The following is a 22,523-nucleotide window of genomic DNA, read 5'->3' on the forward strand; positions in this document are numbered from 1 at the left end:
AAGCTTGTTCTAAGTAGGTGCTTTAGACCACTGAGCCATCTCACCAGCCCCCCAGATATAACTTTAAACTATGTCAAAGCAGCTATTGCCCCAAAGTTGAAAATTCACTTTCCTATTTTCTCATCCCAAATTATGTCTTGTCACATTGTCCAACATGCCATCCCAGATATCATACAGTGGGGTAAATGACAGCATTAAGGCAGGTATGGTGATGTACACTTGTAACCCCAGTGCTCTGGGAGATTGAGGCAGGAGGATCACAATTCTAAGTCCAACCTGGGCCATTTACCAATTTAGTGAGAAACTGTCTCAAAAAATTTGAGCTGGGCATGGTAACACATGCTTGTAATCTTAGCACTCAGGAGGCTGAGGCAGGAGGATCACTATGAGTTTGAGGCCAGCCTGAGCTACACAGTGGGACCATGTTTCAAAATAAATAAATTAATTAAAAATTTAAAAAATAAAAATAAAATGGCTGAGAATACAGCTCAACCTGCACTTAATCTGGGTTTAATAGCAAAAAAATAAAAAATAGATGGCATTAAATTGCCACCATTGTACTGACACACAGAAATTCTTCAAATTTGAATGTAATCAGCTGGGGAGGCTGAGAACAGGAGGATCGCTATGAATCCAAGCTGTGTAGTGAGACCCTGTAACAAGTATATTACAAATAAAGATGCCAAGGTTGCCAAAGACCATGGTAAATACTGAATAGTGTTTTTAATTTTTATTTATTTATTTATTTATTTATTTATTTATTTATTTTGTGTGTGTGTGTGTGGCCAGCTTAGCCCACCAGGGGGCGGGGCTGGCTGGCATGTGGTGCTGGGGGATTGAACCGTGGTCCCTGTGCTTTGCTAAGCTTGTTCTAAGTAGGTGCTTTAGACCACTGAGCCATCTCACCAGCCCCTAGTTTTTGTTTTACAGTACTAAGAATTGAACCCAGGACCTTACAATAAACTACATCCCCTGCCTTTTATATTTTAATTTGAGAGGTCTTACTAAATTGCCCAGGCTGGCCTTGAACTTGCCAACCTCTTCTTTCAGCCTCCCAACTAGCTGGCACCACCATACCTGGTAGAAACTCAACAGGCTCTGAGTGAGGGAGGATGCGTGGAGAAAATCTTGGATTTAGCTTTTCAGAATTTCAGTTATTTAGAAACCATATCCTATGAATTTAATTTTAGGTGGAAGAAATCTCCAGCAAAGATTACCAGAAATATAATCTAACCTCTAAGCATTTGCCATACGGGAGGGGTGCTGCGATATTCATGTGCATATTTATATTTTTTGAAAGTTTACTGCGGAGGGCCAGGGAGATAGCTCAGTACAGTAGGTGCTTGCCTAGCAAGTGCAAGGGCCTGAGTTCAATCCCCAATTCCACACACAAAAAAGTTTACTGTGGAAACACACACATTATCATTGTAACCATCTTGAAGTTTACAAAATTCTGTGACATTAAGTGCCTTCACCATATTGTATAGCCATCGCCACCATCTTGTTCCAGAACTTTTTTTTTTTTAATTTTTATTTTTTTTATTTATTTTTGCGTGTGTGTGTGTGTGGCCAGCTCGGCCCACCAGGGGGCGGGGCTGGCTGGCATGTGGTGCTGGGGATTGAACTGCAGTCCATGTGTTTTGCTAAACTTGTTCTAAGTAGGTGCTTTAGACCACTGAGCCATCTCACCAGCCCCAGAACTTTTTCTTGTTGAAATATATGTCACCTCTTAATTTTATTTTCCCCTTTGAGGCCTGAGTTCCCTGCCTTGTGGTCAAGCACAGTCGCTCCATGTCATAGTGGCTAATATTCCTTCCTCTCTTTATGGAAGCTGAGGCCTCACAGGGAAGACATTCATCTCATCCCTGTACTTACATTAACAGGAAAATTGCCTTCTGCAGGTGCCTGGGTGAAGCTGCTGTTGATGCTCTGCAGCCTGTGCCCAGGGCTGTGGGACACACCCTCTGCCTGCGGTGTCCTAACACCCTGCTCACTCTCACACCTGAGCTGCTAAGCTGCGGAGCATGTTCCCTCCAGGCACAGGCCATGCCTGCAGGCCCAGCTACACGGAACTGTAGTACCTTGGATCCCAGCCAGGGTGGGAGACTTTTAGTCCGTGAGCCCATGGATAAGTCACAGGGAATGAAAATTTTGACAACATTTGCCCCCCTAGTCTCTTCCCCTCAGAAAAGTGGATGATGAGACAGTTGATGGAGTGTGATCTGCTTACCTAGGCCTGACAGTAACTGCTTAAAGCCAGAAACTGTAGCACGTAAAAAAACTGACTGCCTTGCAGTGTAAAAGTAAAAATTAATATTCTGTCTGTCAACCTATCCCACTTATGCCTAGCCAGCAAGACTGGGAAAGGTTGCTTCTGTGTCGTAAGCCCTTGTAGTCCCACCTCTTACTTAAGGTCATGACCCTCATGGCCCATATTTTCCTCTTTGACAAGGTCAAAGTGGCCCAAGCCCAGTTTCTCTGAAGCTGTCCTGTTTCAAACTGTGCTGCCTCTGTAGAAGCAGCCAGTCACCTGTCACTTGTCAAGGTCAAGGTAACACGTGATAGGCTTAAACCTTTCACCCAGTCTACATGGTTAAAAGTCAACCACACAAATCTAGAAAGTCACATGCTTCAAATGAGCCTTTACAAATCACTTAAGCCCAGGTACCTTTGCACACGGCGAACCCACTCCCATCCCTCAACACTCATCCGAAGCTGCTTGATGTGTTTTTCTGGTTTGCAAATATATTCTTTTTTTTTTTTTTTTTTTTTACTTCTCAACTAGTCAGTGGCAAATATATTCTTGAGAGGATTCAATAGTTGGCAACCTTATTTTAACGCCTAGATTCTAAACAAGTTGAGGAATGAGTAAGGTGTCTTAGTTTGTATCTGTAGTCCCAAGTATTCAGGAGGCCTAGGCATGAAAACCGTAAGTTCATAGGCTAGCTAGGGCGACATAAGTGAGACTCTGTCTCAGAAAAAAAAAATCTTTTTTGATCCAGGCTGTAATTCCAACACTCAGGAGGCAAATAAAGGAGGTTTGGCACAAGTTCAAGACCAGCCTGGGCTATATAGTAAAACCCTGTTACAAAACAAAATTTTTCTTTCTTTCTTTCTTTCTTTCTTTCTTTCTTTCTTTCTTTCTTTCTTTCTTTCTTTCTTTCTTCTCTTTCTTTCTTTCTTTCTTTCTTTCTTTCTTTCTTTCTTTCTCTCTCTCTGTCTGTCTGTCTGTCTGTCTCCTCCCCCCACCCCCGTACTTGCCAGGGAAGCGCTTATTCTACTGAGCCATTTCCCCAGCCCTAAATTTTCTTTTTGAGAAACAACAAAAGATGACCAACTGACCAAAATATCCCTTTTATAACCTGTAGGGACATAGGTTGGAAGATGTGGTGAAATTTGTAGGTGAGGGGCCCCAGGATGCCTGATTTTAGGTGATACTGTGCCAGACACCTTCCTCCCCCCACTGAAGGGCCAAAAGGAGCTTGTGTTCTCTGCAGTTCTGCTCACTTCAAAAAGGAAGTGTTCAGCACCCACGTGACCATTCCTAGTGTATTCTCCCTAATATCACCAAGTAGAACAGCCCAGGTTTCCCCTAGAGAGGATGCAAGTAAAAGGGTCAAGGGAGCCTTCCAATGTGGACATGAAACCCCGAGATAAAAAATTATCCTAAAACATGTTTCCAGAGAGGGCAAAGGCAGAGAAAATTCAGGTTACAGAAAAGAAGTTAAAAAACAAACTTAATCTAACTGATAGCAACACCCAATGCAATCATTGAGAATTGTGGAAAGAACGGACACAGTGAAGGCTAACGTAATATTTAACAACAGGCTCATCGTGTGCCTGACCCTCCCCCGTGGGCCTGGGTCACAAGCAGCTGAGCCAGGCAGCCTTGTGCTCACCATCTGCTCATGTGAAGGCCGATGCCGCTTGCAACGCTCAGCCTGCTTAGCCAGCTGCGAGGGGAAGCACCAGGGATTAATTGTGGCCTCTAAATGTAAATGTTAGTGACCTTGACAAAGGAAAAATAAAAGTATAGCTGAGAAAGTGGGTACAGGGGGTGGTGAAGAAAAGACCAGGCAGTGCTTGTGTAGAAGATGGAATAAAGTGAAGCAATTTGTTGTTTTGTGGTGCTAAGAGTTGAGCCCAGGACCTTGTGCTTGGTAAGGGTGTGTATTTCCACTTAATGGTAACTCTGATCTAGTCAAATGGGGTTTTATATGTTATTTATACTGATAAAGACAGAGGAGCGATGTGGGGGCATAAGGAAGATAAATCTTCATCTGTCAGAGCATATAGTGAGTAAAATAATCTAAAATTGGGCTGAGGAGATGTCTAAGCAGCGTAAGCACCTGCCTGACAAATACAAGGTCCTAAGTTTGACTCTTGGTACTAAAAGAAACAATGAAATAAAATAGATACATGAGGAAACAGCAGTGTAGAATATACTTGTGTATGTATGGGGCATTCTAGAAGGAGATGCAACAGGTAACATTGGCTGCCTCTAAGAGAAAGAACTGAGGAGGTAGAACTTAGAAATGGGGTTGGGAGGGAGATTTTTTTTTTCATGCTCCCATGCCTTTGGAACTTTTAAATCCCTATCCTCAAGATAATTGGAATTAAAAGAAAAGAAGAAATAAGTGTTACCATGCGCTTATGCATTATAAGGATACTCATTAGAGCATGGAGAATAATAGCAGAATGTTGGAAAGCCACGAATGTCTGTCCACAAGAGGCCTGGACAGATAATAAATTATGGTTCCATCACACACAAGATTATTCTGCAGCTGTTAAAAACAACGAAGCAGGGCTGAGGATGCAGCTCAGGGAGAGTGCTTGCTAGGCCTGGGGTGGATTCACAGAAATAAGAAACAAACAAACAAAAAAAGATAAAAGGCATTTATTCCAGAATTGAAAACCTAATAAATGTTGTGGGGGTGCAGCTCAGTGATAGATCAATTGCCCAACATGTGTGAGGTCTTCGGTCCTAGTCTCATCACTGCAAAAGCAAAACAAAATTTGAAAGTAGTGAAGCACTAAAAAGGAGTGCAGATCCATGTTGTAATATGTAATTGTTATAATATGTAACTGCCAATCTATTTAAAAATTTATTCTCTGGGGCTGAGGGTGTAGCTTGGTTGTGGAGCTCCTGCTTAGCACATGTGAGGCTCTGGGTTTGATGCTTAGTATTATTAAAAACAAATCCAAAAGATGTTTGAGTGTTGGCATTATTCTAAGTCTAATCATTTGGTAGTGAACAAGTCCATTGTCACCTCAATGTTTATAGTTTCTTTTTCTATAAACTACGGAGTCCCCATTCTATTGTGGAATTTTCTAGAAAGCTACACAAGAAACTAAGGTAGGGCTAAGGTTGGGTCAGGAATGACAGGATGCTTTATCCCTTGTTGTACATACTTTCCTTGCCTTTGAATTTTGATTTTTGTGAATATATTCATGATTCAAAACAAATAAACTGGGGGCCGGCGAGATGGCTCAGTAGAACAAGCACTTCTCTGGCAAGTGCAAGGGCCTGAGTTCAATCCCTGCTTCTGCAAAAACAAACAAAAAACAAAACAAATAAACTGATCATGTGGTATAAGGTCTGTAATCCCACCACTGGAAAGGCTGAGGCAGAAGGATTATTGTAAATTCAAGGTCAATCTGGCCTAGATAAAAAGACCCTGTCTCAAGCAAAATAATAATAATAATAAAAAGCAAAAGGCCTTGACTTGGGATATAGCTCAGCTGCACAGTACCTGCTTAGCAAGTGTGAGGTCCTGAATTCAATTCCTAGTATCCACAAAAAGAAAATCACTTGACAAATAATGAAACTTATTTGCTAAAATATGACAAAGATTTTATTAGGTACAATCATGGTGCTATGATCATGAAAAGAATGTCATTTTTTAAGAGATGAATAAAACATTTAGGCTTGAAATTTCATGAGTTTGTAATTTACGATATTTCAGCAAGAAAGAAATCCCTCATAAATTAGATAAATATAGAAATTTGGTAACAATTATTAAATCTAGCTAATGAGTAAGGCTTGCTAATTCACATGATGGTTTTTTAATTGAAAAACTTACAACTGCAAAAAAAAAAAAAGTAAAACTACAGAAAGATTCTGATACATATATGTTCATTCCAGGGCTGGTACTGAGCCCAGGGCAGAACTGAACCGAACAAGAGCAAGATTGATATATTTTAACAGTAGTGACATGAGCCTGTTATTCAGTGATATGGAGATAACTACCAGAAAAATAAATTAAAAAAGAAAAGTGGTTAAAAATTAGTTTGCCTCAGATAAGCAGGCAGAGCTGTGGAAATGGGCTGGCGGACCAGTCTTTCAAGAGGTCTCGTCCTCTACCTTTTTTTTTTTCAGTACTAGAGACTGAACCCAGGGGTTTCACACTGAGCTACCTCCTAACCTTTTGTTACTTTTTATTTAGAGTCTTGCTAAATTGTCGAGGGTGGGCTTGAGGGGTATTTGTGTGTGTGTGTTTGTGTTTGTGCATGCACATGCATGCACGTGAATTTGTTTTTTGAGACAGGGTCTCCCTATGTAGCCCAAGCTGACTTAAAATTCACAGTGACACTCCTGCCTCAGGCTCCTGAGTGCTGAGATTACAGGTATGTGCCTCCATGCCCTGCTGGATTTGAGGTTTTTTGTTTTTTGTTTTAAATGTATTTGGTACAGGGTTTCACTACACAGCTCAGACTCGTGGTGATCCTCCTGTTTTCAGCCTCCCCAGTGCAGAGATTATAGACTTGTGCCACCATGCCCAAACTGTGTCTGGCTCAGCATGCCCCAGGGTGGGCTGGTGCGGCATGTGGTACCAGGGATCGAACCCCGGTCCCTGCACTTGCCTAAGCAGGCGCTTAGTCCTCTGAGATATCTCGCCAGCCCTTGGATTTAAGTTTTTAACCTTCCTGCCTTAACCTCCCAAAGTGTTGCTGTTATGGTATTCTAGATATGCAAAACCAGGCCAGCTCCCTACCAAGCTTTTATTTGCATTACCAAGTAGTTCCTGTGCTGCCATTCAGAGTATAGCAATAAATGAAAAATAAATTCATTTACTATATTTTATCTCCTCTCATCAACTCTACAGACACCTGTTCTCTCTCTCTCTCTCTCTCTCTCTCTCTCTCTCTCTCTCTCTCTCTCTCCCCCCATCAAACCCACCAGTTTTTATCTTGAGACTAAAACTTGCTAAATTGCATGAGAGAAACAGATGGTGTAGTGGCTCACAACACTAGGGAGGCTGAGGCAGGAGGATTGCTTCAAGTTCAAACCCAGCCTGTAGCCAGGCATGGTGGCACACACCTGTAATCCCAGCATCCCAGTACTTGGGAGGATAACCATGAGTTATAGGCCACCCTGGGCTATATAAGTGATTTCAAGGTCAGCCTGAACGACATAGCAACATTTTTCTATTTATTTAAGAGAGAGAGAGAGAGAGAGAGAGAGAGAGAGAGAGAGAGAGAGAGAGACTGAGTTGAGATTGAGATTGAGATTGAGATTGATTCACTCAAGTTTGCTCAGAGCATGATTTGATGCAAAACATTCTGCAACCTAGGGCTGGTCCCCTGCCTTCCACACTCTGCATTCTGATTCCTCTCAGGTGGCAGAAAAACTGGAGATGCTGAAGAAGCAGTATGATGAGAAGCTGGCACAAAAGGAGGAGCTCCGCAAGAAGTCTGAAGAGATGCAGATGAAGCTGGAGCGAGCTGGGATGCTGGTGTCAGGCTTAGCGGGCGAGAAGGCCCGATGGGAGGAGACGGTGAAGGTAAGAGCTACAGGGCAGGGCAGGCAGCTTGACAGGCCAGCCCAAGAGATCCCTGTCTCTTTCCTCTTGAGGAACCATGGGGACAGCAAGGAACCCAAGGAACTTGGGTGTCTGGAATGCATTTGGTGAGGCTGTGGACAGAAAGGCCCTTGAGGGCCATTCTGTGCTTGGGTGGTGCTGGAAAGCACACAGGGACTCTGAATACAGCTGCCATCCTGACAGACAGCAGACTCGAGTCTGGTCTGTACCTCAGCCAGCTCCTGGCCTGCAAGGGTCTGGCCTTATCACTGGAGAGTAAACATTGCTGCCAGAGGTGGGGATCTCAAAAGTAATTAGAACCAGGTTCCCAGAGCACAGGTTTTGGGGGTGGGGAAGAATTTCTTTGATGTAGATGTGTCCAGGGCAGAGTGCCTGCAAAAGCATTCCAAGTGTCCCCTAAAGGGCTGGAGACCCAGACGGCTTCTGTTTTGCTATCACCAGGGCCTGGAGGAAGACCTTGGCTACCTGGTGGGAGACTGTCTCCTGGCAGCTGCCTTCCTGTCCTACATGGGACCCTTCCTGACCAACTACCGGGATGAGATTGTCAACCAAATCTGGATCAGGAAGGTGAGACAGGAGCAGGGTGTGGTGGCATGTGCCTGTATGCCTGTAATCCCAGCACTTGGGAGGCTAGGGCAGGAGGATCACAAGTTCAAGGTCAGCCTGGGTTATACAGAGAGACCTTGTCACAAAACAGAGAAAGAGAGAGACAGACAGAGGGAGAGACACAGACAGAGATAGAGAGACAGAGACAGACAGAGAGACAGAGAGACAGAGAGAGAGAGACACTGAGAGAGAGAGAGAGAGAGAGAGAGAGAGAGAGAGAGAGAGAGAGAGAGAGGATAAATATGCTCTTAGGGTGAGAACAACCCTAAAATAGGGTTGGGGCCAGAGGTTTGTGGAATATTCCGAAAGAGAGAGAGAAGGGGAGAGGCAAGGCTGCCAAACTCAAGTTGAAATTTGGGGCTCTTCTTTCCCTAGATCCGGGAGCTTCAGGTTCCTTGCTCACCTCATTTTGCCATTGATAATTTCCTATCCAATCCTACCAAAGTTCGGGACTGGAACATCCAGGGGTTGCCGTCAGATGCCTTTTCCACTGAGAATGGCATCATTGTCACCCGTGGCAACAGGTAAGGGTGTTGCAGGGGATGGAGGTGGAGGAGAAGCAGAGCTAGTTTTCCAATTGATGCCTCCCCCTTCAGGTGGGCCCTCATGATTGACCCTCAGGCACAGGCCCAGAGATGGATCAAGAACATGGAAGGAAACCAGGTATAAAGCTGGGCACCTGGCTGGGCAGCCCTGGTAGGATCTCCTCCCAAGCCTAGTCGCTACTTGAGGTCTTATGCTTGGCCATGGTCTCCTGGTGTTTTCTCCATCTTTCCCCTTGCTCTCTAGGGTCTGAAGATCATTGACCTGCAGATGAGTGATTACCTTCGAATCCTAGAACATGCCATCCAGTTTGGACACCCAGTGCTGCTCCAGAATGTGCAGGAATATCTGGACCCCACACTCAACCCTGTGCTCAACAAATCTGTATCTCATATTGGTCAGCACCTAGATTTACTGTGGGCTTGGATTATAGGCCAAGTCCTAGCCACCAGCCAACCAGGACACGAGGGAGGGAAGGGGTGCTCTTTGGCTGTGTCCACTAATTACTGGCCTGGCCCTTTAGGGTAGGCTGAACCACTGTTCTGGATAACCCTGGGGAATGGGCCAGCCCAAAGCCTACCCTTGGCCTTTGTCCCTTTGCTGATACAGGTGGCCAGATGCTGATGCACATTGGAGACAAAGAGGTGGAATATAATACCAATTTCCGTTTCTACATCACCACCAAGCTCTCCAATCCCCACTACAGCCCAGAGACCTCAGCCAAGACCACCATTGTAAACTTTGCTGTTAAAGAACAGGTAGATAAAAGCTGATGACCAAGCTCAGGGGAAACAGGAGAGGCTGTAGTTTGGAAGACATTGGCAGAAAGGCTAAGCTTGAGTTGGACAACCTGAGATGGGAGTCTCATGGTGAGGGCAGTGTGAAAGGAGGCAGGGGTGAAGGTTGCAAGAGTGAGACCCTTACCCTAAGTCCGGGTGTGTCCAGGGCCTAGAAGCCCAACTGCTGGGCATTGTGGTACGGAAGGAACGGCCTGAGCTGGAGGAACAGAAGGATTCACTGGTCATCAACATTGCTGCTGGCAAGAGGAAACTCAAGGAGCTGGAGGATGAGATCCTCCGGTGAGATTTTGCCTCCACCCACCCACCACCCCATTGCTCTATTCCTTCTGACATCTTTCTGCCTACCCACAGCACAGCTAGCATTCCAGGGGCCAGTGAGTCCTTTCTTCCAGCCCTGTACCTGAGCCCTTGATCCATGTTCTGTCTTGGCTCCCCCACCCCAGGCTGCTGAATGAGGCCACTGGCTCCCTGCTAGATGATGTGCAATTGGTGAACACTCTGCAGACCTCCAAGATAATCGCCAGCGAGGTGACTGAGCAGCTGGAGACTAGTGAGACCACCGAGATCAACATCGACATGGCCCGAGAGGTGAGCGCCTGTGCCTGCCAGCCAACAAGAAGAAGCTGAGGTCATGTTAGCCTAAGGCCCCTTGTCTGAGCCCCTACTTGGTGTTCTGCCTTCTGTGGCCCTCATTCTGGTGCTCCACCTCCCCACAGGCTTACCGCCCATGCGCACAGCGGGCATCAGTGCTGTTCTTCGTGCTCAATGACATGGGCTGCATTGACCCCATGTACCAGTTCTCACTGGATGCCTACATCAGCCTCTTTATTCTCAGCATTGACAAGAGCCATCGCAGCAATAAACTGGAGGATCGCATTGACTATCTGAATGACTACCACACCTACGCTGTCTACAGGTAAGGGGTCTGCTGCATGCTAGGCCAGGGCCAAGTGGTAGGCTTGTTCTTCTCTGGCTACTCCCAGCACAGCACTTTCCAGGCTTGCTCTTGCCCAGCTTCTCTCCTCTCCTTGCAGCATTCTGGAAAATCATTCTCATGGCTTCCCCATCAGCAGTGGGCTGCCGATTACATTCTATATCCTTAGTTCCCTCTTGTGCATTGGGTAATCTTAGCACTTCTTAGTGTGTGCATTAAGCACTGGGGCCTGTCATGGTGGTGCACACCTGTAATCCCAGCACTTGGGAGGCTGGAGCAGTTTGATCTCAGACATTTCAAAGCCAGTCTGGGCTACATAGTGAGTTCAGGGCCAGCCTGAACTACTTAGTGAGACCCTGTATAGAAACAAAAACAAAAACAAAACTAGCCCTGGGAATTTTGTTAAAGTACAGATTGGGAAAAAAAAAAAGATAAAGATAAAATAAACATATTGGGATTGCACAGAAGTCTGGGTTGGGCCTAAGATTCTGCATGTCTAACAAGCAAGCAGGAAAGCTGCTGCTTCAGGTCTGTAAATCACATTGTAAGCAGTAAAGTACTTGACTTCTCTTCTTGGACATCCCACAGACTCCTCAAATTCAACTTGTTTCAGATCAAACTCATACCCTTCCCCTTTCCACCAGGATCTCCATCACAGGGGCACCAGCACCCACCTCCCAATCACCCAAGCCAGAAACCAGCAGTTACCCTTGACTCTTCTGTGTCAGCCTGCTCGCCAGGCTTTCACTCATGAGCGCCTCTGCAAACTGCTGCCTCCGCATTCTCCTCCCTGGCTGCTTCAGTTAGGTCTTCACTCAGGCCTTCACAGTCTTTCTTCCTGAACTGCACAGAGGCCCCCTGACAGCTCATCTTGCCTTTCAGTTTGGGAGCCTTCCACACATACAGCCTGACCCTGGCATCCTGACTTAAACTCCTCCTTGATTGTCTTCTCTCCAGTGGCCCCCAAGGACCTCTGTGCCCTGGCTCCTAAGCCTCCTGTTTCCCACCGTGCAACAGCTGACTGGGCAGCACTGCCTTCTCTCCCCTTTGACTCCTGGGTCTCACTATGTAGTCCAGGTTCATCTTGAACTTACGGTGATCTTCTTGCCTCAGCCTCTCAAGTGTTGGGATTACCGGATTACTGGTGTGCTTTTCCTCTTGACTCTTGCTTATGCTCTGAGCCCTCCCTGAAGCACTCACTTCTCTGCTTTTCCCACGCTGTTCAGGAGCCCCGCTGCACCTTAGGGAAAGCCCTCTCAGAGGCTTCCACAGGGCAAGGCTGGGCCCCCTGCCTTGACACCACTGCCACCTCTTTAAATGACTCATCACACCCTATCGTAACTTACATCACAACCCATGGCCTCGGTCTGTGTCAGGGTACAAGGTGCCCCTTCCTTGCCTCACTTCAAGGACAGAGATTAGTGCTTACTCATCTTCGTGTCTTTAGAACCTAGCAGAGTGCCTGGCAAGACAGTGGGGGAATAAACAATGTGTTGTTTCCTCTCTCTCTCTCTCTCTCTCTCTCTCTCTCTCTCTCTCTCTCTCATTAAGCCCAGAGCTTTCATGCTAAGCTACATCTGTAGCCCTTTTTATTTTTTTACTTTGAAACAGGCTGGGCTGGCTGTGATCCTCATGCCTCAGCTTCTCAGAGAGCTGGGATTAAAGGGATGTCCACCACACTCTACTCATGTCTTGTTTCTTAATGGAATTGAATGCTGAGTTCCGGTGAACTCCAGGAAGGTCATCTCTCGGGCCCCTGAGTCCCTGGAGGTTTCCAGGAGGTTTGAGTTAGAATGCTAGGCCCTTCTTAGCTGTGAGGCTTGGTGGTCACAGGACCTGCACTCAGTGAGCATCCATGCCAGGCATGTTACCAACCTCACCAGCCTCCTCCATCCTTTCCATCCCTGCCCACAGGTACACCTGCCGCACCCTTTTTGAGCGCCACAAACTGCTCTTCAGTTTTCACATGTGCGCCAAGATCCTGGAGACCTCTGGCAAGCTCAATATGGACGAGTACAACTTCTTCCTGCGTGGGGGTGTGGTGAGTTGGACAGCGGGCCCAGCCCACCGTGTGTGACAAGAATTCCAGGCCCACCCCCAAATCCCAGAGGCTGAGCCGGAAAGGCCAGCCTGGGCAACATAACAATATCCCATGTTAAAAAAAAACAAAAACCTTATGGACTGATGTTGCAGCTCAGTGACAGCTAGCATCTGTAACACTGAAAAAAAAAAGATTTTGTTGTTAAAAGATGATAAATAAAACAAACAGTTAAGGTGAGGCTATCAAGTCATTAGGGATGAAGACATCATTACAAAAATTCCACCAGAGGGCGCAAGCTTCCTAAAGATCAACTGCGAGTCCTGTCAGCATCCCCCCACCACCCCCGCCCAACCCAAATTATGGAGGGGAGCTGTATTCTACCCATCTTGGAATCTTGGACTCACATTTGCATTCATTTTGTTTCACCCAAGACCATTTTTCCTTACTTAGCTCAGAAAAAAGGGGAATGAGGGAGGAAGGAAAAAGATGCTGGCCAAGGTTAGACACTCCTGAAATCCTAGCATTCTAGAAGGTTGAGGCATAAGGATTGTAAGTTCAAGGCCAGTCTGAACTAGCAATTTAGCAAGACTCTGTTTCAAAATATTTTTAAAAATACACACTCTGGGTTCAGAGCCGTGCTGGCCCATGCCGGGGCGGGGCGGGGGTTGGGGGTTGCTGAGATGGAGATTGAGACTGAGCATGGTGGTGCACACCTGTAATCCCAGCGCTTGGGAGGCTGAGGAACAGGAAGGATCACTATGAGTCTGATCTGTATAGTGAGACTCTGTGTAGACTAAATACATTTATTTATTTTTTTTCAAAAATTTAATGAAAAAAAACAAAGAAAAAAGTTCAAAACAAAACCGAAACAAAAAAAATTTAAAAAAAAAGATTTAAAAAAATCCACTCTGGGCTGGGAGTGTAGCTATGCAGTAGAATACTTGCCTAGTATGTGCAAGTCCCTAGTTTCCATCCTCAGCATCATAATTGTACACATTTATGATGTACAGTGACCTGACGTGCATATAGAACACAGCATGGAATGATCAGATCAAGGTAACTGGTGTATTTGTCAGTTCAGATATATGTTATTTCTTTGTGCTGGGAACATTCAAAATCAGTAACTCTTCCTTTGAAGCATTCCCATCAGCCTCCTCCTCCCCGTGGTTCCCCCCAAGGTCCTGGATCGGGAGGGTCAGATGGACAACCCGTGCACGAGCTGGCTTGCAGATGCCTACTGGGACAACATCACAGAGCTGGACAAGCTAACCAACTTCCATGGTCTCATGAACTCCTTCGAGCAGTACCCCCGGGACTGGCATCTGTGGTACACCAATGCCACCCCAGAGAAGGCCATGTTGCCAGGTACCCAGGCCTTGGAGTCCCTCCCCCACGTCTCCCTCCTTCCCTCTGGCCTGGGTTCCAGTCCCTTCATTCTTCATTCTGCTGGCTGCGGTCCCTGCAGGTCTCCTTTGTTCTAATTCCTGGCTCTCCCTGATTCTTCTCCCTGCCATTGCTCTGCTTGTGCCTAGGTGAGTGGGAAAACGCCTGCAATGAAATGCAACGGATGCTGATTGTCCGCTCACTGCGCCAGGACCGGGTGGCATTCTGTGTCACCTCCTTCATCGTCTCCAACCTTGGCTCCCGCTTCATTGAGCCGCCCGTGCTGAACATGAAGCTGGTCAGTGGCCCTGCCTCCAGCGCACACTGGCTCCCTGCCGCTGTGCGCTGCTGCGGACTCCCCTCTCTGCCTGCTTGGGCTCCAGGCCTTCTGCCTGAGGTGTCTCTCTGCTTCCAGGTGATGGAGGACTCAACGCCACGAACCCCACTCGTATTCATCCTGTCCCCAGGCGTGGACCCCACCAGTGCCCTGCTCCAGCTGGCAGAGCACACAGGCATGGCCCAGCGCTTCCACGCGCTTTCCCTGGGCCAGGGCCAGGCCCCTATTGCTGCGCGGCTCCTCAGAGACGGTGTTACTAAGGGTCAGTGTCCATCTGCTCATTCAGCTCTCACCTCCATCCCTAAGTGACTATAGCTTCCTCTCTTCCAGAAGGCCCAAAGAGTGGCAGGCTTGAGCAATGCACACTGTCCCTGCTGTCACCAGATGGAGCCTGTGGGGCTAGGCAGTGATATCTGTTGTCCTTGGCTGTTTCTTGCAGGACACTGGGTGTTTCTGGCAAACTGCCACCTGTCCCTATCTTGGATGCCCAACCTGGACAAGTTAGTGGAGCAGCTGCAGGTGGAGGACCCTCACCCTTCCTTCCGTCTCTGGCTCAGCTCTAGCCCCCACCCAGACTTCCCTATCTCAATCCTGCAGGCCAGCATCAAGATGACCACAGAGCCACCAAAGGTACAGGTTTCTGTACAAAGCCATCAGCAGCAGGGTCATCTGATCTCTGATCTGATTTTCCTCCTGATAGGAGCAGAGAGAGGTATAGTTTTTGAGGAAGGGTTTTGCTATATACCCGGGCTAGCCTTGAAACTGAGGTCTCCCTACCCCAACCTCCTGCATGTACAGGTATGTACCACCACACCAGGCCAGAGAGTAATCTTAACCTTTAAAAATTATACAACTTTGAATGTATTTTTCTTTCCAAAAATTCTACCTCATTTCTCTTTGTGCCAAACTCCTAGAATATAATAGCAATGTCTAACCTTTTTACATATGTGTGCCTGCACACTGAGTATACTAGGGATCAAAATCAGAGCCTCGGGGCCGGGGAGATGGCTCAGTGGAATAAGCGCTTCCCTGGCAAGCACAGGGGTCTGAGTTCAATCCCTGGTTCCGCAAAAAAAAAAAAAAAAAAAAAAAAAAAAAAAATCAGAGCCTCAGGCATACTAGACAAGCACCCTGCCACTGAGCTGCATCCCTAGCTCGGTATCTAACATTTCTTGAGTGATTTTTCTTTAGTCAAGATGGGGGTGTTAGGGGGCTGGTGAGATGGCTCAGTGGTCTAAAGCACCTACTTAGAACAAGCTTAATAAAGCACAGGGACCGCGGTTCACTCCCCCAGCACCACATGCCAGCCAGCCCCGCCCCCTGGTGGGCTGAGCTGCCCCCCCCACAAATAATAAATTTATAAAAAAAAAGATGGGGTCTTAGGCCAGGATCATAGCTCAGTGGCTTAGCACCTGCCTGGCAAGCACAAGGTCCTGCATTTTCTTCATGGTACAGGGAAAAAATAAAACAGCACAGGATCTTTCTATATTTTCCAGGCTTGCTTTGAACTCTCTATGTAGCCCAGGCTGACCCTGAACTTGCAGTGAAACTCCTGCCTCAGCCTCCTGAATTCTGGGGTTACAGGCATGTACCCTACTCTTGAGTGATTATTGGGTGCCAACCACTGTTCTAAGTTCTTTATGTTTATTAACTGATCTCACATGCCCACTCACATGCACATACAGGCCATTAGGTAAAAATTATCATCCCATTTTACAGGTAGGAAACTAGAGCACAGAGTGAATAATCCCAAAGCAGAACATGGGTAGTTGGGCCCTTAAATCCATTCTTTTACACTGAAAAATATTTTGCCTCTCATTTCCCTACATTCTCTTTCTAAAGTCATACCTCCTAGATCCCAGCCTCATTCTTTCTCCTTCCCTCTTGCTTTCTTAAGAGTTTTTTTGGCTGGGTCTACAGCCACACCACCCTGAGTGTGCCTGATCTCCTCTGAAAGTTTTATTTGGCTGGGTATAATGGTACATGCCTGTAATCCCAACACTCAGGAGGCTGAGGCAGGAGGGTTGCCATGAGTACAAGGCCAGCCTGGGCTGTGTAGTGAGTTCAAGGCCAGGCTAAATTACATACTTTATTCTAAAAAAACAAAACAAAAACAACTAAAAACTGTATTTGCAATGCCACAAGGTCACTGTTGAATTCAGTGACACAGATCCTTTAAAATCTGCTTAAGTCACTACATCCCATCTATGTGTCCCCCTACTCAAGCTATTTTGGAAGCTTTCCTTGTTTTTTAAGATCCTTTTACACACTGTGCAAAGCTCAGGGACCAATAGGCAGTAGGTTCTCAACACATAAGTGCCCCCCAAATGCATACCTGGGCTCCTGCCACCCTCCTTGGCTGGCCTGGGGAGCTTGGCACAGGCGACCTTCCCTTCCCTGTGTCCTGGGCACAACACTCTTTTCTCTCTCCCTTTTTGCCACTGGTACCAGGGAATAAACAGGGTCTTCACACTGAGCTATATCCCTGTGTTGTTGTTATTTTTTTAAAAAATATATTTGGTACAGGGTCTCATTATGCAGCTGACTCATAGTGATCCTCCTGTCTCAGCTCCCCCAGCACTGGGATTACAGGCAGGGACCATCACGCCTGGTTTCTGTGGCCAGCATCACATGCCTGGGGTGGAGCCAGCACCACTTGCGGTACTGAGAATCAAACCCAGGTCCTTGTGCTTGCCTAGGCAGTCGCTTAGAGTGCTGAGCTGTCTCTGCAGCCCATTATTATTATTGTGGTTGTTATTATTATTTTCTTTTTGAGACAGGGTCTCACTAACTTGCTGAGTTGCTTAGTTGCTGCCATTAACTTGCAAATCCTTCTGCCTCAGCTTCCCAGAGTGCTCAGATTATGAGTGCGTGCCACCATGCCTGCCTCCTTTCTCACATCTGACACACCATTCATTACTTCTGTGTTTCTTTCTCCTCTTTGTGGTTCTATCTCAAGATTTGTTCCTTGGTCTCCAACTTTTTCTACATTTCCTCCTTTCACAAGTTTATGGAGGGGGCCAGGGAGATGGCTCAGTGATTCGAATAAGCACTTCCCTGGCAAGCATAAGGGTCTGAGTTCAATCCCCGGTTCCACCAAAAACAAAAACAACAATAACAACAACAAAAAACAAGTTTATGGAGAAACTGCCCTTGTAACTTCCACTCCATTCCCCATGTCTGGCTCAAGTACTAAGCTCTGTTCAGATACAAGCTGCCATCTGACAAAGCACTTCTTGGCAACTGGTGCCCTGCAGCCTACAGCCTGAGAACAAATTGTTATTGACACTATGCTTTTTTCAAATGAAAGGCTTAAAAATTTCTTTCAAGGTAAAAGGCTTAAAATTGATTGCTATTTACCTTTTTTTTTTCAGCCAACAAAAGGATTCTGTACCCCTATTTTAAATGTCAATCTGGAAATCTGTCATCAGCATAACAGAAAACTTTTTTTCAGTGCTGGGGTGAATCCAGGGCCTCTGCATAAGCTGTATCCTTACCCCCTTGTCTGAGGCAGGGTCTCACTAAGTCACTAAGTGATCCTTCTACTTTATCTTCCCACACAGCCAGGGCAGTTTAGGGATTTAGGGGTTACCTTGTCTCAAAATAAAAAGTAAATTTAAAGAACTGGGAATATATCTCAGGGCAAAGGCCCTGCTTATAGTGGTTCAAACCCCAGTACAATTTTTAAAAAAGGGAGAAAAGTCTACCCACCTACCTATTTTACCAAAATACCTTCATTGTTAACATTTTGCCCCCCTTCTGGCCACATACCTGGAGACATGTAGTTATATCTGAGCCGTGTTAGAGTGCATTGTATGTGTCACAGCCCTTAAGCACTAAATGCTTCTCTGTATTTCAGAGGGAAGGGTTCAGTACTGAAAACAATGTTCTGTATAATTGCAGTGCACTCACCAACTTTGATAAAATTAACATCAAATTTATATTTTTAATCTAATCTATCATTCATATTCCAATTGCCAAATGATCCCAAAATACCCTTTATAAAATCCCCCTTCTGCCCAGAATCCATTCATGGATCAAGCATTACAATTTTGTCTTGTGAAAAGGCCAACTATTGTATCAGTTTATACAAAGACAACCCAGGTAGCTAATGACTCTTAGTTAAGGAAACAGAAGTTCATTTGAGTTTTACTTCTGGGCGGGGCAGGTGTCGGCAGCAGCTGTGGCAGAGCACTGGCCTGCTCCAGGCTCTGTGCTACCCCAGCACTGAGGGGACAGGAAAAAGTCCCCAGAAGCACAGCCAGTTACCAGTTGGAGTAAGGTCCTGGACTGTGTCCCCAGATTGCTTCTTGCTATCTTTTTTTTTTGGCATATATTAGATATTAAATAGGTTTTACTTATATCTGCTTAATACAAAAATTTATAAAACATACACAAGACATAAAGAATCATTCAATGAATACAGTACTTGCAAAGTGTGTGTGTGTGTGTGTGTGTGTGTGTGTGTGTGTGCACGCGTGCACGTAGCCGGGCAGTAAATCCAGGGTCCATCCCAGCCCATCACTGTTTAGGAAAGCAGAATGTTGGCAGTTTCTTTGCAGTACTGGTGTGGCTCCTCCCAAGCTCAGCCTGCCGTCCACTCAGAAGCCACTATTCACACACTGTTCTTGTCATTTTCTTCATCATTCTGACACAGAAGTCTGCATCACCGATGCATCTTTGCTGTGTTTCCCTGCAGCTTGCTTTCCCCACAGAGCATTATGTGCTGGAGGCCTTGCCGCCGGCCCTCACATTCCCCATCATCTTCAGTCTGATCAGTCCTTGCTCAGTTATATGCTTTGTTGACTTTTTTCTTCCTTTCTTTTTGCAGTATTGGGGATTGAACTTGAGCCCTTGCACTTGCCATGCAGGTGCTTATGCCACTGAGCTATTTCCCCAGCCCTCCTTTATTTTTTAGGGCATAGAAATTCTTAACTTTTAGGACTAGGGGTTTAACTCAGTGGCACAGTGCCTTCCTGGCAAGCTACAGGTCCTGAGTTTGGTTCCTGGTACCAAAAGAAAAAATAAAGAGAAATTCTTTACTTTTAAGGTTTAATTTAGCCTTTTTGTACTTTTTTTTTTTTTTTCTTCAGTACCAGGGATTGAACTCAGGACCCTGTGCTTGCCAGGCAAGCACTTATTCTACTGAGTTATCTCCCCGGGCTCTGTATTCCTTTCTTGTAAAAAACTTTTTTTTGTCTCTAAGATTATTATTTTTTTATTTATTTATTTATTTATTTTTTGGTGGAACCGGGGATTGAACTCAGGCCCTTGCGCTTGCCAGGGAAGCGCTTATTCCACTGAGCCATCTCCCTGGCCCTGTCTCTAAGATTATTATTATATTTATTTTTTGGGGCGGAGTCAGGGGTTGAACTCAGGCCCTTGCGCTTGCCAGGGAAGCGCTTATTCTACTGAGCCATCTCCCTGGCCCCTCCTCCAGGATTATTAAAGTATTCTTCTATGCTTGTTTTCCTAAAACTGGTAAAATTTTGACGTTCACATTTACATTTTTCATTCACTCTGGAATTGATTTTTGTAAGTATGGTGTGAAGTAGGGGTGCAATTTTATTTATTTACTTACTATATTGGGGATGTAACCCAGGGACTCATGCATGTGAGGCAAGTGCTGGATCACTGAGCAAAAGCCCCGGACCTGTAATCTCATTTTTTTTCTATGTGGATAACCCAGCCTCACAAATGAGTGCTCATTGCCTCATGAGATCCAGGGCTAGACTTCAGCTTTCATTCACCCCTTCAGCCAGTACTGTTGTGCAGAGAGCAGCCTCTGCAACTATGCACAGCTGTGAGCCTGGCAGGACCAAGCAGGACGCATGTCACCCCACCTCTGTATTTGGTGTCCCCAGGGTCTAAAGGCCAACATGACACGTCTTTACCAACTGATGACAGAGCCACAGTTTACTCGCTGCTCCAAACCTGCCAAATATAAGAAGCTGCTGTTTTCACTCTGTTTCTTCCACTCTATATTACTGGAACGCAAAAAGTTCTTGCAGCTTGGATGGAACATTATTTATGGCTTCAATGACTCTGACTTTGAGGTTTGTGCTCCCTAGGAGTCCCGGATCCCAGCTCTTTCTCCCTATACTTCCTACCCCATGACTCCCTGGCAGGGATATCTGCTGGCAGCCCCTGCGACAGTGTTATTGGCAGAATTTCTGCTGTAACACGTGGGGCTGGGATGTGGGTGGGGACCACTCACAGGTGTCTGAGAACCTGCTAAGCCTCTATCTGGATGAGTACGAGGAGACAGCCTGGGATGCACTCAAGTACCTCATTGCCGGCGTCAACTACGGTGGACACGTCACTGATGACTGGGACCGGCGCCTGCTCACCACCTACATCAATGACTATTTCTGTGATCAAGCTCTATCAACTCCTTCCTACCGGTGAGGGGTGGTAGTGGTGCAGAGTAGGACATTAGAGGACACAAACAAAGCAGGTGGCAGAATTAGGGAGAGAATATGAGAGAGGGAGAAGACAGAGACTATGGGATTGGGATGGGGAGCAAGAGACAGGTCATCCTAAGTAGAACATCCTGAGGGATTGTGGTCCTGCCCTGGAATCAAAGCCTGACAGTTACGCTGTGCTCCCCAGGTTGTCAGCACTGGACACTTACTTCATCCCCAAGGATGGGAGCCTGGCCTCTTACAAGGAATATATCAGCTTGTTGCCCAGCATGGACCCTCCTGAGGCCTTTGGCCAGCATCCCAATGCTGATGTGGCCTCCCAGATAACTGAGGCTCGAACTCTATTTGAGACTCTGCTTTCCCTGCAGCCTCAGATCACACCTACCAGTGCTGGCGGCCAGAGCAGGGAAGAGAAGGTAAGAATGTACAGGTGTAGGGGTGAAAGGGTTGAGAAGGAGAGGGCTGCACTCAAGAGCCTCCACCCCCTCAGGTTCTTGAGTTGGCTGCCGATGTGAAGCAGAAGATCCCTGAGATGATTGACTATGAGGGGACCAGAAAACTGCTGGCTCTCGATCCCTCCCCCCTCAATGTGGTCCTTCTGCAGGAGATCCAGAGATACAATAAGCTGATGGAGACGATCCTGTAAGATGGAGCGGTGCCGTGCAGAATGTAGGAGGGGGCAGTGGAAAGGCCTTCACCTCATCCCTCACAGCACTGTTCCATCTCCAATGTTCCATTCACTTCATCCTGCTCAGGTTGTCACTGACAGACCTTGAGAAGGGCATCCAGGGCCTCATTGTCATGTCGACGAGCCTGGAAGAGATTTTCAACTGCATCTTTGATGCCCACGTTCCTCCACTCTGGGGCAAGGCAAGATGATCCCACTGTGAATCCTACTGGTGCTGAACAATGAGCTCTCCTCTCACAACAAACCCCATTATCTCTTGGCTCTGGGGAACAGATAGCAAACTGCAGATAGTCTAGGCTTTGAAGCCGGACAAGTTCAAGGTTTAAATCTGTCTCTGCCATCCACTGATTGACTACATAACTCACTAACTTACAGACTTTTCAGGGCAAGTAATAGTCTCCCCAGGGATGTTTCAAATATTCCCAATACTAGACACAATACTCAGTAGGTACTTCATTAATGGTAATCTGGCTAATACTAGTTTGAGCATCTGAAAATCTGATACTTTAAAGTGCCAACATGATACTCAAAAAGTTTTAGATTTTGGCCAAGCATACTAGTATATACATCTAATTCAAGTTACTTGGGGGGACAAGACAGGAGGATCATGAATTTAAGGCCAGCCTATGCAATATGACAAATATCACCATTAATTTTTTTTTTTTTTTGAGACAGGGTCTTACTATGTAGTTCAGGCCTGCCTTGAACTGACTGTGTAGCTTAGGTTGGCATCAAACTCACACCAATCCTCCTACTTCAGCCTCCCAAACGCTAGGATTACATGTGTGCCATTTCACCCAGCTCTAACAAAACCTCATCTTCAAAAAAAAAAAAAAAGTTTTTTGAGTAGGATACTCAATGGGTAGTTTATGCAAATATTTCAAAATCAGAAAAACTCAGAAATATGAAACACTTTTGGCCTTAAGCATTTTGGATAAGAGCT

At 46.1% G+C, this 22,523-nt stretch overlaps 1 protein-coding gene across 1 annotated transcript in view; it reads left to right on the forward strand.

Moving 5' to 3' along the window:
• Positions 1-22,523, forward strand: part of Dnah2 (dynein axonemal heavy chain 2) — a 117,773-nt gene that overhangs the window by 93,596 nt on the left and 1,654 nt on the right. Inside the window, exons 66-84 of the mRNA XM_023723334.1 lie at positions 7,620-7,784; positions 8,265-8,390; positions 8,805-8,953; positions 9,026-9,092; positions 9,219-9,369; positions 9,582-9,730; positions 9,918-10,051; positions 10,216-10,360; positions 10,489-10,688; positions 12,621-12,747; positions 13,926-14,112; positions 14,280-14,428; positions 14,546-14,729; positions 14,907-15,097; positions 20,332-20,523; positions 20,687-20,871; positions 21,080-21,308; positions 21,383-21,534; positions 21,648-21,762. Of these exons, the coding sequence (XP_023579102.1) occupies positions 7,620-7,784; positions 8,265-8,390; positions 8,805-8,953; positions 9,026-9,092; positions 9,219-9,369; positions 9,582-9,730; positions 9,918-10,051; positions 10,216-10,360; positions 10,489-10,688; positions 12,621-12,747; positions 13,926-14,112; positions 14,280-14,428; positions 14,546-14,729; positions 14,907-15,097; positions 20,332-20,523; positions 20,687-20,871; positions 21,080-21,308; positions 21,383-21,534; positions 21,648-21,762 (2,997 nt within the window). The remainder of the gene's footprint in view (positions 1-7,619; positions 7,785-8,264; positions 8,391-8,804; positions 8,954-9,025; positions 9,093-9,218; positions 9,370-9,581; positions 9,731-9,917; positions 10,052-10,215; positions 10,361-10,488; positions 10,689-12,620; positions 12,748-13,925; positions 14,113-14,279; positions 14,429-14,545; positions 14,730-14,906; positions 15,098-20,331; positions 20,524-20,686; positions 20,872-21,079; positions 21,309-21,382; positions 21,535-21,647; positions 21,763-22,523) is intronic.

This window comes from Octodon degus, unplaced genomic scaffold (genome assembly GCF_000260255.1).
Source record: "Octodon degus isolate 3935 unplaced genomic scaffold, OctDeg1.0 scaffold00098, whole genome shotgun sequence".
Classification (NCBI taxonomy): domain Eukaryota; kingdom Metazoa; phylum Chordata; class Mammalia; order Rodentia; family Octodontidae; genus Octodon; species Octodon degus.